General features: G+C 35.7%; 1 protein-coding gene across 2 annotated transcripts in view; it reads left to right on the top strand.

Moving 5' to 3' along the window:
- FARP1 (FERM, ARH/RhoGEF and pleckstrin domain protein 1) overlaps nt 1–16,393 on the top strand; it is a 353,198-nt gene that overhangs the window by 275,456 nt on the left and 61,349 nt on the right. For both annotated transcript variants that reach the window (XM_072622073.1, XM_072622072.1), the window contains exons 11-13: nt 139–207; nt 2,459–2,534; nt 4,138–4,378. In XM_072622073.1, coding sequence (XP_072478174.1) covers nt 139–207; nt 2,459–2,534; nt 4,138–4,378 — 386 coding nt within the window. The remainder of the gene's footprint in view (nt 1–138; nt 208–2,458; nt 2,535–4,137; nt 4,379–16,393) is intronic.

The raw sequence follows: 16,393 nt of genomic DNA, 5'->3' as shown, positions 1-16,393 counted from the left end.
ACTGAAAATTTTATTTCAAGTGTAACAGCTGACTGTTCTGGAAGAAAGGAAACAAGATGATAAATCTTTGTGTTTATCAGTATAAATAAGAACAATTGTGTATTCTCTCTCTTCCCATAACTGTGGTTTTTATCCTAGCGGTCGGACTCAGAAGCAGGTTCTTGACTATGTTAAAGAAGGAGGACATAAGAAAGTTCCATTTGAAAGGTGAGAGAAACTTTGATGCTATTTATGATTTGAGGGCAATGATACTCTTTAGGTAACCTGTTATTGCTGCCAAGAATGTCTGTCTCCATGAAGGTTCAGTGTCCCATCACAGACTTGCTGCTTCTCAACTATATTCCCAACTCCTAGACTGACCTGGGCAAGTAAACTCCTCCTGTCTATTGTTTATTTTTTCAGTATCTTCTCAAGGGGCACTTTTTTCCTAATACTATTTCATTTTTTTCAATATTTCCCTAATCACATGTAAAAATCGTTTTTTAACATTTAAAAAAAAATTTTGAGTTCCAAATTCTATCCCCTCCTCTCCCCTCACCACCCCTTGAGATGGTAAGCAATCTGATAGGTTATGTATATGCAGTCATGCAAAACATTTCCATATTTGTCATTTTGTGGAAAGAAATTCAAGAAAGCAAGGAAGAGAAGGAGGGAGGGAGGAAAAATAGTGTGCTTTAGTCTGTATTCAAACTCCATCAGTTCTTTCTCTGGAAGTGGATAATATTTTTTCATCATTAGTCCTTTGAGATTGTTTTGGATCATAGTATTGCTGAGAATAGCTAAGTCATTCACAGTTTATCATACAGTCTTGCTGTTACTACGTACAATTTTCTCCTGGTTCTGCTCACTTCACTCTGTTTCAATTCATGTAAGTCTTTCCAGTTTTTTTTCCTGAAATCATCTTGCTCATCATTTCTTATAGCATAACAATATTGCATTACAATCTTATATCACTTGTTCAGGTGTTACCCAGTTGGTGGGGTAACAACTCCTTCAACTTTCAATTCTTAGCCATTTCAAAAGAAGCTGCTATAAATATTTTTATACAAATAGCTTCTTTCCCCCTTTTAAAAAAATCTCTTTGGGTTATAGATCTAGTAATAGTCATGTACAGTTTTATAGGCCTTTCGGCATAGTTCCAAATTGTTCTCCAGAGTGATTGGATCAATTCAAAATCAGGAGACATTTCTATATCTGTGTAAAGGAATATGAGAGAAAGAAACGGGCCAAGAGCATTAAGCAAGGAATGAGAGCTATTCATCCAAGGATAGTGAAGAAAAACTCCCACTGGAAAAAAAAAGACAAAAGTACAAAACAGAAAATTGAATATGAAGGATTGGAAGGGAATACTTACATGGGTAAGAACACAGTAAATATTTGTTAACCTTAAGCTTTATGAATTTTTATGAGTTTGTAAATTGGATAAGTCATGGATGAGAAGATAGGATTAGAAAATTTAGCATGGAGAAAGGGAAAAAAGGAATGAAAGGAGAGACAATGACGGAAAAGTAAGAAAATCTTAATAATAGGTGAGAGTATGACAATTATTTGTATTATTAATTACTTTAGAAGCCTGTATTTTTTTAATACCAGGAAAGTTGTAGATTATATTTGAGTATAGTTAAGTCCATGTTCTTCTCATAAATCATCTTGAATAGCATTTTCATCCAAAAATAGTAATCTTTTCTGGATCTTTAAATCATCCTTAAATGTTCTTTATTTAATCTTTGCCTTTTTAATATGTGAAAATGCCTTGTAATTCAGTTTTTATTCATAGCATCAATTTTTTGATAGCTACATAATTTGCTTTCTTTCATTATATTTCCCAGAAAAAGTTCCTAAGTTTCTTTTCAGTTTTATTATTTTTCAGAGGAAAGGGAAAAGTAAAGGGAGACATTATTGATGAAATTGTGGTCCAATTCAACTGCTGATTGAGCTTGTAATCGCAGTGATCCCCAGATAAGTCTTTTATCATCGACACCCATTCTTATTGGCAGACAGCTACTTCTTTTCCTTTGAATTTCAAGTACTAGATAGTGTAAGCTGATTAAATAAGTAGTCTGTTTTATAAAGCTTACCTAGAAAGTAAATATATTGAATACACAGAACTAATTGCAAAATGTTAGCCTGGAGCTTGCAACTCAGAATGTACCAGATTCCCTGGAATTCTCTTTCTGTCTCCATTGACATTTGCAAATTGCAAGGCATTTCTAAGGTTTCTAATGATCTTTGAAAATGAGTTGACTGTGACCTTCTCTTCAATCATACTTAAGTAACTCATAAGGTATTCAAGGGATGAGAAAAGGCAGAATTTGAGTCACTTTCAGAACAAATTATAAAAGCTTGCTTTGAGGATTTGGGGGTGTGGCTTTTTTTCTTTTTTTAAGAAAAGTGCTCAGTGTTAGTTTTTCATGAAAGAACTTTATATAACTTAGCTCCCTGATGTGATTTCTCCCAGGAAACACAGCAAGATCCAGTCAATCAGAAGCCTCTCTGCTCAGCCTTCCGAACAGAACTCAGAGGTGCCAAAACAAGTCAGTAATGGTGATAAGCATCCAGTATTGTGTATATGTTATTCAAGTGTCTTCTAATTAGTAATGCTAAATATTTTACTATTTACTATCCTTCCTATTTAATTTTAGGAATTTTTATCTAATTTTAGTTTTAGCTTTTTTCTTTTTTAGCAGTTTTTGCAAAGGCTCTAGTATAAAAGCATGAAGTTCTATTATGTATGTCCAGACTTTAAGCCATCAGTTTCTTTTACCTCTCAGCCTGGAATTAAAATTTACCATGGGGTCCCATGGTATTCAACCTACTTGGTGTGTGCTATTCAGTTATATGTGTGTTATAAACCCTACAGAAGGTTCCCATGTTGTCACAAACTTAGCTAAGTGGAAAAATTAAAGAAGTCTGTTTGTGGAGCTGAGGTCTCCATCAGCTAAACAGGTTCACTTGCCTGAAAAGATTAGAAACCGTTATGCTAGCTGATGGGTGTAACTGCAGCTTATTGCCAAGGTCATAACCCTTCGTTGGCATCAAACTGAGGAATGAGTTCCCAGGGTTTATTTTACAAGACAGCAACTGCTATTCTCAACAAGAGACATTATCACTGTGTTGTTCTGAGGATAGCTAAAGCATATTTCCTGGAGGTAATTTCTGGAAGAGCCTTGAGTTTTCTCTGATGAAGAATAAGAACTGTGTTAAGACTTAACATTAAGGAATTCCTTTACATAAATATGTCCATTTAGCAAATAGAATTTGGGCACAGAAGGTTTTTTTAAGATATTTTTAACCTGTCTTTATAGGTCTATGACAAATTCCCTTCTTCTATTGCTTGTGAGTTCCCTAGAGCTACTTAGGGATGAGAAGGATTTCTTTGTTTTGTATAAACTTCAAACACTAAATAAGAACTTTTTTGTTCTGGAGAACAGGGGCCAGCATTTGTCTGGCACCTACCTCTATACTTTTTACATATGATAGAGCACCAAGAATAAAAAATTAGGAGACCAAGGTTTACATCCCAGCTTTACCTACCAAGGTGTTCAACCTTGGGCATAGAAGGTTACTTCACTGTTCTTGGTTCCAATTTCTTCATCTATAAAATGAGCAGGCTAGACAAGGTGATTTCTGAGGTCCTTTCAAGCTAAAATTTTGTGTTCCTAAATTCTTTCTGTATGATTTTCAAATATATTTGGTGAATTTATACTTACTACTCACAATGCTTTTCGAAGACCAAATGAGAATGTATGTGAAAATGCTTTGAAAACTTTTAAGTGTTGTAGCTATAATGTAGGCAGTATTACTATATTTAAATACTGTCTGGAGGAGCTTATCATTATTATTAATTATTATTATTTCTCCCAGTAACCAGAGTAAAGTACTGGTTTGCATCAACACAGGAAGTTTCTACATTGGGAATTTAACCCCTCCTCTCCTCACCTTTTTTCTCCAATAAAAACCAAACAAATGCCTCTAGAAACTCTGGTTTTAATGAGATTTCATTCATTTGGACTCAGATATCGGGAAACAAATCAAACAAATGAAGAAGTCCAAACCTAATCTTATTCTCTTCCCTTCATTTTCTCTATCTCCTCTCCCTATCTCTGTTTTCCTGCTTACACTCCCTTTCCACTGCAGAGCTCAAGTTTTACCTATGGAGATGGTGCTGATTCACCAGGGGGCCAGAGTTGCCACCAAGGGAAAGAACTGAACATTTCTGTCGAGGAATCTGGGCAACACAGGAGCCCTTCTCTGAAGAAAAGTCCCGAGGATGGCCGGCGGGTTGATGGTGTGGTGATGGCAACAATGGAGGAAGAGGAGGAGGTCGTTAAGGATAGAACGCGGCCGAGTAATCCTCAGTCACAGCAGCCAAGCACAGGTCCAGCATCGAGGGCTGCTCGGGGCAGCAGCACCTCCATTCCTTTCATTGACTGCAGTGATGTAGATAGTGAATATGACCTTCTAAGAGAACCAGTAACTCAGTTGCATTCCCCAACAAATGACAATCATGAGGGTGATTTGACCAGTGGTGTTTATATGCTCTCTAGAGATGAAAACTGGAACAAGCCTAGGCACAGGGATTCCCCCAACTCTTGGAAGTCTTCCCAGCCCATTTCCAGAGAGTACCTTGATGATGAATTAGAAGATATAACCTTTTATGGTAGTGGGAGCCCCAGACTTCAAAGACATAGCTCTCTGGTGGATGAAATGTTTAGGGGGTCTGGTAATCGTAGCCCTCTTGCCACTCCATTGTCTCCTAGTAGCAGAGGATCAAGTCCTAATTTGAGTTGGGATAGAACTGGGTCTCAGGGCTATGTCTCAGAAAATGGGCATGACTATAGAAATATAGTTATGGAAGAGGACGTTGTCCCAAATAGACATCTTCCTTATGGAAATCATTCCCCTGTTTTACAGAGGCCATACTTAAAAAATGTTTCTCGTGCATTTAATAAGTCAGAAACAGACCCATTCATCCTTAGCCATGTAGTCTCAACCCCAGGGGAAGAAAACAGGCTAGACAGCCATGGAAAGGGAGACCTCACCAAAATGGCTAGTTCAGAAGGCAAAGCATTGGCAAATGGCATAGCTGTTCTTGGTGCAAACAAGAAGGTTGGGTGTGCCAGTGGTATGATAGACCGTATGGCTGCTATTCAAATAGGAGAGGGCTCCACCAGCAGTGGCACTGAATCAAGTGATTCAGACTCTGAAATAGTAAGCCCCTTCAACCAGCCCCTCATGTTTGGTAATCCTGTTGTGCTAAATTCCCCCCACTTACCTCGGAACAAGCATTCCTTTGGTAATCTACAGCTTGATGAGGAAACAGAATAGGGTGTGTGTGTGTGTGTCTGTCTCTTAGTAATGTGGATGGCATGCGTGTTTTTAGCTGATGGGAGCCTGGGATCATAGATCCTGAATTTAGGTTGGGGCCTCCACTCTGATGGCTCCCTCATTCTTCACCACTGTTTATTAGAAAGAAAGAAAAAGGTCTATACAAGGAACGTTTTAGATAGTATACATAATATTTTTAAGTTTTTAATGAAAAAATAAATCAAATGACTGGACAGTATAGCTTTCTTCAACATTTGTTTCACCAGATAGATAAGAGAAATGATAATAATGGATCATCATAATATGCCTATTACTGTTTTCTTTTTTGATGGTAGCTAGCAAAAGGAAATTCATAATCTGTTTTATATGACATCTAGGTGGGTTGTGTTTTTGTAGAAAATATTCGTGTTGGTTCAGTCACGTAAAGCAGATTGTCTTCATTATTGATTAATTTGAGTGCTTGGGCTAGATTGTCTTTGAAATTACAGGAAAGCATATTGACTTTACTTGACTCCTTAAGAGGAGATCCACTTTTTAGTGCCTCGTAAATAGGGGTAGGTATGAAACTTAATTCTAGGCTAAATGTAAGTGGTTATTTATAATCAAATCTTGATGAAATGATTGGTCAAAAATAATTCACATTTTGGTGGGGAGAATTTATTTGGTTTTGTTTCTCTCCAGGACTTGTCTAAATTGCTATTAAAATCAACATAATATCCATTAACTGTAACTTAATTAAAGAGGGTTAGTTTCTGAGTAGTTGGTGGAAGAAACTGTTGTTGACTGGTAGTCTTAAGAAACTCTGGTCCTCATATCTCTATAGGAAAGGAAAAACATTATTGACTGTTGATGTTGAATGTTGACCAGTAGATTAGATGACTAAATAACTTTCTCTGAACATGGTATGAGACAGGAGAATATTCTCCTGCGCAGTTACCTCTATATTTATACTTTTATTATACTTTGTATGTTCCCATTCTTGCTAAAAAATAACTTGGGTCCTTTCCTGACCAGGAAAAAAAACTTACATTGACAAGACCATATAATTGATGGTGATTGACTTTAAGGTACCTCCTTTGTGTTGCTGCCTTTTTTCATTATGTTTTGGTATAAAGAAGGAAAGAGTCTTGTCCTCACAGACAGGCTCTATCCTGGGGTCCATTCTCAGCCAGACTCCCACCCCTCTTCCCTCAGTGTAAAATATTAGACATTAAAATACTTCGGTACGTATATAGTTGGAGAAGTATCACATTAATGTTTTCATGCCTTTTATTTCACTACTTGCTGCATTTATTACTAATGTGAATCATGGAACAAATTTTGTAGCTATTAATTAACCACCAGAATGTTGAAATTGGTTGCAACTGTGAAATCCCTGCCAGTGGCCTTACTGTAATCATTTTATGACGTTACATTGGAGGAAGAACTGGATATATTTGGCTAGCTTAAGTAGACTTTGGCAGTAGTATAAGCTCAACAAAAATACTGGTTGACCTTAAGTGAACCACAAATAATTATCTACCCACATGAATGTTGATAAGCCTGTTTTAAATATTCTTAAAACTTAATCAGTTTTAAAACAGTTCTTTTTTGGTTGGTCTGGGAAACTTCCATTTTCCTGTTGATTCAGAGGGTGATTTAATATTTAGCTTGATTCTTGATGAGTTTGAGAGATGTTTGTAATATTGGCATACTTAGGTGTTTTTTTTCAGATTTAATTATTTCACAGAATTTCTGAATTTTCTATTTGAGAGTATCATTAGTGGTCATTTCATTTGACATTCATATTTTACAGATGAGAAAAATGATGCCTAGAAAGCAAAAACGACTTGCCTAGAGTCATGTGACTTATTGGGGCAGAACCAGGACTAGAAACTCAACTGCTCTAACTCCCAGACTAGGGTTCTTTGCATTACATATGATACCTTATAGAAATTAGTTTGGTTTTTTTCTTTTAATTTATCTCCATATTTCAGTTTGGAGTCTTCTCTAAATATAGATGAATATTTGAATTTGGAGAATGGTAATAATCATAGAATTTCCATTTCTATTTAATAATTGACTGATAAATAGTATGACTGTCTTATTCTTATATTATAGTTATTCGGAGGTACATTTTGTTAAAGTAAAAGTTTTCTTGCACATGCCATTGTTTTTTACTTAGAAATTGATATCAAATGAGTGCCCCAACTGCATTCAAATGTAGATTAAGTGGAACCAGGTGTAGCAACCTGTGGACTCTCTTTCTTTAGGTGTCTATTGTTCATGTCTAAACTCCCAATTCTTTTCTTCTGCTGATGCTTACATATGTTTCTGAAATAGGTAGTCTAATGAATTAAAACCTTATACAGTGTACAGTGTATAAATACAAAGATGAATTTTCAAAGGCAAATGAGTGTAATGCAGCCGGTTTCCTTTATCCGAAGTAGTATTTTAGAGAAGGTGTTTAGTTCTAGGATAGAGCATGTCTGTGAGGACAAAACTGTCTACCTTTTCACTGGTGTTTAAGCAGTTTTCTTCCTTCCATTTTGTAGTAACCAAGATATGTGCTTTATTTACTCTTTATAAGCTTCAGGACTTGAAATGCTTGTGTGATTTATTTGATGTGAATACTGTCTGCATGACAGTGGTGGAAACCAGTTACTATAGCTGAAATCGTAATCACCTAATGACCAACAAGGTCTTAAGCTACTCCAGTGTAGCTGAACTTAGTCTTAGGTCTGGAGACATACAGATCATTTTTGGGTCTGCACATAGAGCCTTTCCAACTTGGTAGGACCTTCCAGATTTGGAATGACACATGGGTAGCTGCTGGGAATCTTAAGTTGCCTCTACAAGATAAGACATCAGAGGATGACATCTGTAGAGGTTACTTACTCTTACTTCTTACTATTTCTGAAAGGGTTATTGTTGGCATCATTAGTTTTCTGTCAGCAAATCCCTAGTATGAAGTTTTTAAAGGCACACCTGTTGGTGTCCTCAGAAAATCAAAAACACAGTGGATGCTATTATTTCTAGAAGGAAGCCTATAAAATAAACGTTTTTAGACACTAATCAGAGAATTATTCCAAACACCTTTCTAGCCCCATTAAACAGATCGATGACGTACTTTGCATATTGCACATGGTGTATAATATACAGTAAAAGCAGAGACTCTGTTAGGACATCCTCTGGACTTTCTTTTTCCCCAGAAACTTTCCATTCTCTAAACACATTTCACTTGATCCTACAGAATCTGATTGGGAGACATAGGAGCACAAATATGTGTAAAGTAAGTTCTGCAGTAAGGTAGGAGGATGTTAAAAATTTACTCAGATGGCAAAAGTGGTTCTTATCAGATAGACCAACTGCTGCTCACTTTCTTTAAGGCAATTTATGATCTTTAGAGCCTATTACTCCATTGTCAGAATAACCAACATATCACAGTTGCCCTAGGAGTTAATGGTTTTAAGACTCAAGTATGTAAAACAAATCATGTTTTTACATCAAAGGCCTGGGCATCCATACCCATATACTTAGTAATTAGTATTTTCCTTTTCTTTTCTTGGATAATATTGGAAGATATTCAGACTGCAAAATGTTTTTGTTGTTTAGTTGGTTTTTTTCCTTAAGGCTGAGTCAAGCTATAAGAAATTCTTTCATTGTGAAGAAATGTACTTAATGAGTTCCATAACTTGAAGTGAGTAATGCCAACCCTCTATGACAATCATCTGTATGCTATTGAAGTTGTGTGATTAGACAGACAGTTAATTAAAGGCAGTCTGTGGGCCAGATTCTTTCCTAGATATGTGATGGGAATTTGAGAATTTGCCAAGACTCTAAGTCATTGAGCTGTGATAAATTGCTTCTGCCATTTAAAATAAGAACCATTCAGATTTTTCTCTCAAGAATGGCTTGAAAGCCAACATATTACACTCCTAGAGAATGAGAGAGAAAAGGCAGGGCGATTATAGAAAAAGCACCATGTGATGTGCCTTTTCTGTCCACAAAGTACACAGAAATCCACTTTTCATTGCCTGGCTTCAGACAACATTTGCATATCAGCAGAGAGCACCATTTTAGATATACTCCAGGTCTACACTACTGGTTGTGTTTGCATTTTTAAAATACCAATGCTTTTAAAATATTTTTCCCATGAAATTATTGTGTATTTTAATGTGACTGAGAATTTTCCCACTGCCAAATGGAATTTTCTGTCAGATAGAGTTTTTTCTTAAAGTCTTGACCCATAGCTCTTATAACTTAGTGACATTTGAATTCATTGGTAGTTTCTCCTAAGAATCAGCCTAGAAGATCTCAGATAATATCCATTAATAAGGAATTCACGATTACTTCAAGGCTTACTCTCATATCAGTTTGTATAGTAGGTTATAGACTATTCTGTTCCCCTTCTAGAGAAAGTGAACGACATGTGGTACTGAGGTTGTGTCTATATGTTACTGAAACAATCTAGTGGTTTAGTGAAAAAATCAGAGTGTTTTCTGTGGGGCAAAACAACTGGTTGAAATTTTTTACCTTTTGGCAGATTACTGTGCTATTGTATAGGTTCAGTTTTGGATTAAGTAAATTCTTCCCCTTTTCTTTCACTGGTCACAAACTGAATTTGAGTTTATATACTTTGTTTCCTGAAAACTTTTCTATGCCTGTGTACTTTCAATCTATTTAAGTCAGCCATATCACTCTTAAGAATCCTTGGATTCCCCTCAAAAGGGATGCTTTTCCAAAGAAAAGAAGTTTCTCACTTTCCCTCAAATTTTTCCTGTCTTTTGTCTAATTGTAATGAACTTGAGTTACTCTTAACAAGTGTGATTTTATACAGATAACATTTTCATTATCATTATAGATTTTAAGATTATTTAAACCCTCTCATTTTACAAGTGAGGAAATTGAGGCCTAGAGTGGTTAAATGCCTTGACCAGGGTTAGTCAGCTTATAAGTGGAAAAGCAAAAAATTTTAACTCTTATCCTTTGACAGGCAAGTTCAGTGTTCTTTTCACTTCACTTTATGTGACTTCCACATGGTCTAATAACACAAGTCTGTTTTTGCTTTTGATTAGTTATATTGATTAAAAATGTGAATATGTTCATAGGCTTGACATGGAAGGAAGTAAATCAGTCACAGAGTACAATTCAGATGGAAAATGTTCTTTAAGTCCCTATTTCGCTTGCAGATTGTATGTCACATATAATGGATAAAATGTACATACATGTGCTTCCCACTAATTTCATATAAGGCTTATAGGAGAGAACATTTCAAGAGTCCCTTGGAAATATCCATTTCATAATGGCATTCCATTGAACTAAGTTAGCGATGCACAAAAGGAGAGTTACTCCCAAAGAAGTTATTAGATACTGCTGGAGATTAGAGTAGTTTACCCTGGCAGCATTAAAACATGCTGGCAGTGTATTTTCCCCTTGGGTTGATTCCATGCGCTTCTGTTAAATTGAGTGAAATGTAATACTTCGAGCACTTACATATTTTCCTCGACATTGGCCTGTATTTAAGGTTGCCATAGGTTTTTAGGTCAGTGTTAAGATGTCACATAATAAAGAAATTTGAACTTTTTAAAAAAGAGAAATACAAGTTTCCTTGATTACTTTTTCTGGCAAAGGGATTGGGAGGAATGTTGGCAATGCAAAATTAACTCATGATTTGGGATGCACAATTACACAGAAAAAAGAATAAAATAAAAGCGTAATCTTTTTGGAATATTACCTAGAACAAGCCCAATCTCATTAAATCATATTTCTCACTAGTCTGGGATATTTGGTGGGTAGAGTTCATAAGTACTCACAGACTCAGACTATAATTATTTTAATTTTTTATCTTTTCTATTTATTTTCAAATTTCTACTTTACTGAGCCAGGGAGAAAAGTTGTCCTTGTGGTTCTTGATGTCGAGAATGAAATAAAAATTTCGACTGTTACAGAAAACAGTTTAATTAGAGGTACTCTCCTATTGGGTGCCACACAGGTCCTTGAAGACATACTAGATATCAATTCTGTAAGGTTTCTTGGGTATTTTTTAATAAAAAAATACATACTTTTTTCTTTACTTCTTATTAGGAATATATGTCTTTAGTCTTTTGACATCTAGAGGTATTTAAATGTAGATTTATAAATGAGTATATTGTGCTCACTTTTCACACATTCACATTTGCTGCTTTTGTTCCACTCCCAGGAGTCATTGTCAAGGGCCCATCAGACTCTTAAGTACTTTTTAAACTGTCCAGCAAATCAGAACATTTCAGCTCCTTCTTCCAATGAAAAAGGCACATTTCTAAGGAGCATTTCCATGAAAGCTACAGATTGTGTGTATGTTAATAGATCTTAGAAATATAATACATTTGAAATTAGGGAAGAAATTTTTAAATTTACCTCAAAAGCTGACCAGGATGTTTCTTGCCTTACTAAAGACCTAAGAGAATATATTTCGATTTCAGCATGAGGCTGTGAGATTCATCATACTGAAAAATAGGCAGCAATAAAAATTATTAAACATCCCAGGGAATTTGGATGATTTTTTTCTTAAAAAAAACTTTAAAAGCAAGATAGAGTCTCATCCATTCGGAGTAATTTAAGTGTGACTCAGCCCAAGTTTGAGGTACTAGCCCTATAATTCTACAGTAGCATTTAAGCATCAGGGTTTTATCTTTTTGTTGGAAATTTTGAGTAAGGAAGGCAGCTTAAGCATTTGTATTCCCTTAGGGCAACTGACTTAATCCAGTGAATATTCAGAGAATTCCTTGGAAAAAAACTTTGGAATATGATTTGGAATTGGAGTGTTATATTACAAATTAGTAAGGGTTAAGAGAATGGATGACATAAGATACATGGACATGGACATTGACAAGTTTGTATATTTGGGAGCTGGCCTTCATAGAGTACAACAAATTGATGTTTCCATACCAGTAGGGTGATAACTTTTCTATGCCAGATGTGATCTCTTCAGAATGTTATGGAGGGCAATTTGGGTACTTCCCTTGAACACAAAACAGGCAAGAAAGAGGATTAAAACGCACACACACACACACACACACACACACACACACACACACACACACACACACACATACATACACATACACATACACACATACCCTATATGGTCAGTCTAGTGAAAGTGTGAAATCTTTAAAATAATTGGCTCTTATGTAAGATACAGTGATGGGGGTAAACCTGAGAGTGTTTGAAACTCTGATTTTGTTTCATTGTGAATTGATTTTTTTCTGTGAGTTTAAAGCAGGAAAAAGTAAAACATCTTTGATAGAGTGTAAATTGGTTATTGTTCATTCTCAGAGAGTACCAAATGACATTACTATGTTTGGGTCAAGGTATAGTGTGTCTTACTCTGGGTGATCAGACCAGTAGGAGCTCCAAAGGCTCTTCCACAGGGCAGGCAAAAATAGTCCACGTGAACATTTGGAATAGTGTGAGGTGACAGTGATAACCCTTGAGCTCACAATCATTAGATAAGAACTTTTTGGTCCAAGAAAGTGGGTTAACAGTTCATTTTCATGTGTTTCAAATTTCCTTGGTGAGAAGAAAGCAGTTGTCATTCTGCCTGTGATGATTTATGGTGAGATCAAAGGTAGGTCTTTCGTAGTTCAGTGCTTCAACTTGTTGCTTTCTCAGTAAGCACTTAAAATGGCTGATAGGCTAATAAATCCCCTTTCCCCTCACCTCTTCCTCCTGAGAAATTGACTTGGGAAAACTAACCAAATTTCATAAGCTTGGCTGTATATCATTAATCCCTTTCTGTGTTTTTAAAATTTGTTTGTATATATGGCAGTATAGAGAATATATTTTTAATAAAAATCTCTAACAAACCAAATTAATTTTTAAATAGAAAATACTGGGGACTTCATTCTCATTTTTGTCATTTGTTTAATAAAGTTTAAGAAAAAACATTTTTATTTTGTTGATCCATTGTATGCACTGTTTTGTCAGCATGTACCTCTCTGGAAGGAAATCTTTTCAATGTTCTGTCTTTATCCTCAAAGCATGGTGTGCCCTCTGTTCCTTGCATTGTTTGGAGCGCTGTCTGATGTCTTTTTTTTTTAACTGCAGAATACCTATTTGTACTTGGAATACCTGTTTTCCCCACATACAGTGACCCTGTTCACTTCAAATAATGATCATGGTAACCCAAAAGCTCTGGGCTACTTCTCTGAACCATACTTCCTTAGAGGTGGGTGAAATAAAAGGAGGGAGGAGTAGCCTTTATTGCCATTTGGAGGGTATCTTTTGCATATTTCATTTTCTAGTACCTTTCTTGTGATTTTTAAAAATTTATATATTTGGAGACTTATTTTGAAGCAAGCAGGACCACTGTAGTTGTGGGAAGATATCTTGCTGAAACCGACAGTGTCTGTGGTAGTCATTTACAAAAGGGATTAGTTAGACAAAGGATTGGGTCTCACATTTTAAGTATGTGTGTTCCTGATATTTAAGTGTGGGACTAGACATTTTACACTCAATTTTATTTCTTGTAAATTTTGGGGGGTGGGTGGGAGTAGAGGAAATGGGAAGTGTAAGAATGACTTTTAGATTTGATCAATCCCAAGTCTCGTTGAGCAAGATGCTAACCCTAAATGTAGATGAGCTACAGCGAAGCACTGTCTGATTTCATCTTTTTCACTGCCTAATATTGCAGTATATCAATAAAGCATGGATTTGTACCACTCGAAGGGTTGCTGGCTTCTCCCAATAACACTGAGCTTGGTGACTCTTTAAGCATGTCAAGCCAAACTCATGTAACATTGTATGCACGGTATTAATACTTTTTGTTACCTAAACTGAAAGCTTTTACTTGTTCTAACAGGTATCTTTGCTGTAAAAATTGTCAATGGTTTAACTATTCTATCTCACTGATGGCTGAAGCTTTGTGCCAAGTACAAGATGATATTTTCCATTGGTATGATGTGTTATACTCCCTAATCTCATGACCCCACCTCCACCACCACCACCACCACCACCACTACCACCACCACCACCACTACCACCACTACCGCCACCACTGCCACCACCACCACCACCGCTACCCACCACCATGGTCAAATAAAGGAGGTCTTCCTTTCTTGTCTTCCCCATATGTCAGAGCAAGGTAGTGCATTAGGTATCCAACATTACTTCTCCATTAATAGCATCTCTTTATTTTCCTGTGAAAAATTTATTTCTATTGCTTTTCTGAGTTGTTTGATTTTTAGCTCCCTAAGCTAATGTTTAGTGAAACTTTTCTCAAAGGACTTGATTATAGATAGACAACCTCATTGTCCTTGTGACTTGTTGATGTTAACGATTAGAGGACAACATCCCTAATAAACTAGACATTAAACTGTAGTAAAGCCTGCTTAAGGAAACCCGACCTAGTGATGGTTCTATAGAAAAGTGATATTCTAGGACAAATTAAATCTTTACACAGATTTCACTGTAGTCTTTTTGAAAGCAATTATGATAGCTCTAAAAAAGTTCTTTTTTAAAAAGGGGAGAAAATTGTTTTAATGTATTTCCTCTATGTGCCTTTGAATCATATCTTGGTATTCAAAGATAAAAATCTGGTATTTTAGGATGAAAACATGGAAGACAAAAATGTTTTAGAAGTGGCTTCTTGAAAACAGCTAAACAGATTTTGATTACGTAATCATCTTTATTTGAGGCACTGAAAAAGGCATAGGGAATATTTAAAATATTTCTGACTTATTTATATTTCAAAAGGGACATTGAGAAATTTTTTTTTCACTTGCAACCATCTGCAAATGTATGGATAGGTTACATGTTGATGGAGGCAGTACTTATGCCAATTTAAAAATACAAATTACTTCATTCCTATCTTCTCAATGACGAAGCAGAGTCTTGTAGGCCTTGAACAATAGAATAAAATTGCTTGATATTCTACCTCAGATCTTTGATTTTTCCTATTTAAAAAAAATAACCCATCCCTTTGCATTAGTACTTTTAAAGACATAAAATTTACTTGTTTGTTTAATGTTCAGCTTGGGCACAACCCCTCACTTCCAACCTGGATAACAAAATCATAGTGTAGATAGAAGCCAAATGAGAGTTGTTAATCATAAACTCTTACCCTAATAGTTCTCATGATTAAGAGGCTACGGGGGAAATGCTGACATGCGTACCCAGCATGTGACCCTGCAAATTTCCTCTTCCCCAGAGCTGCCAGTAAAATAGAATTATGAGTGTGTTTTAAATTAATAAAATGAAGGAGCCCAACTGGCTGTTGTGCTGGGTGATAAATTGTAAAGTACAGTAAATACTATTCCTGTGCTATTTTAGAACCCCTTGACTCTCTGTATTAGAGGAATAAAAATGTACATTTAAAAAGAATTTTTAAAGCAATTATTAAAAATGCTTCCCTTGGGGTTTTATATGCTAAAGGATTTTCATTCCATGGAGACAATGTAATGTCTTCCAGCTAAACACTCAATCACTTGAGGCATATTAAAGTGACCAAAAAAAAAGTAACATCCCTAGAGAAATCATTGGGAGAGATGAGAAGAGTTTGAAAGCCATTAACCTTTGGATCTATTTGAACGTTTCAAAAAATTCTAGCTCAACTTCTGGAAACAGTAAAAATGTCCATAACATTTCCAAAGCCTCCTAACTTTCACTGTGTAATTTAATTTAGTCATAACCTCATCTCTTTTCCCTTTCTCCCTTTTGCCATAATACTTAGCTACTTACTTAAAGGGGCTGGCAAATTGCATATTTACTGGCAAATTACATATTTTAAAAAATTGCATTTTTTAAAGGATTAGCTTCATGAGATGAGAAGAAGTAGGGAAATAATTAGAGAATTAAAGAACTGAAGTCCATTGTTAAAAATGAACTAATAATGTCTTCTCTCCCAATGTCCATAGACCTGGGGCCTCTTAGAACAGCAGCAGAGCATGTGACCTCGGCATTTATCTAGGAGACAAACTAACTCAAAATCATGCTTCAAAACAGACTATCTTAGGAGAAAAATAGGTGACAAAATTACTTCGTATATTGTGTAGACAACCTAGTAACTTTAAACATCTTGCTATTATTTCTTTTTCCAATTTCC

The sequence above is a fragment of the Notamacropus eugenii genome, chromosome 6 (assembly GCF_028372415.1).
Source record: "Notamacropus eugenii isolate mMacEug1 chromosome 6, mMacEug1.pri_v2, whole genome shotgun sequence".
NCBI lineage: Eukaryota > Metazoa > Chordata > Mammalia > Diprotodontia > Macropodidae > Notamacropus > Notamacropus eugenii.
Note: the sequence above shows the minus strand (reverse complement) of the source record. Positions and strands in the feature narration are given on the sequence as shown.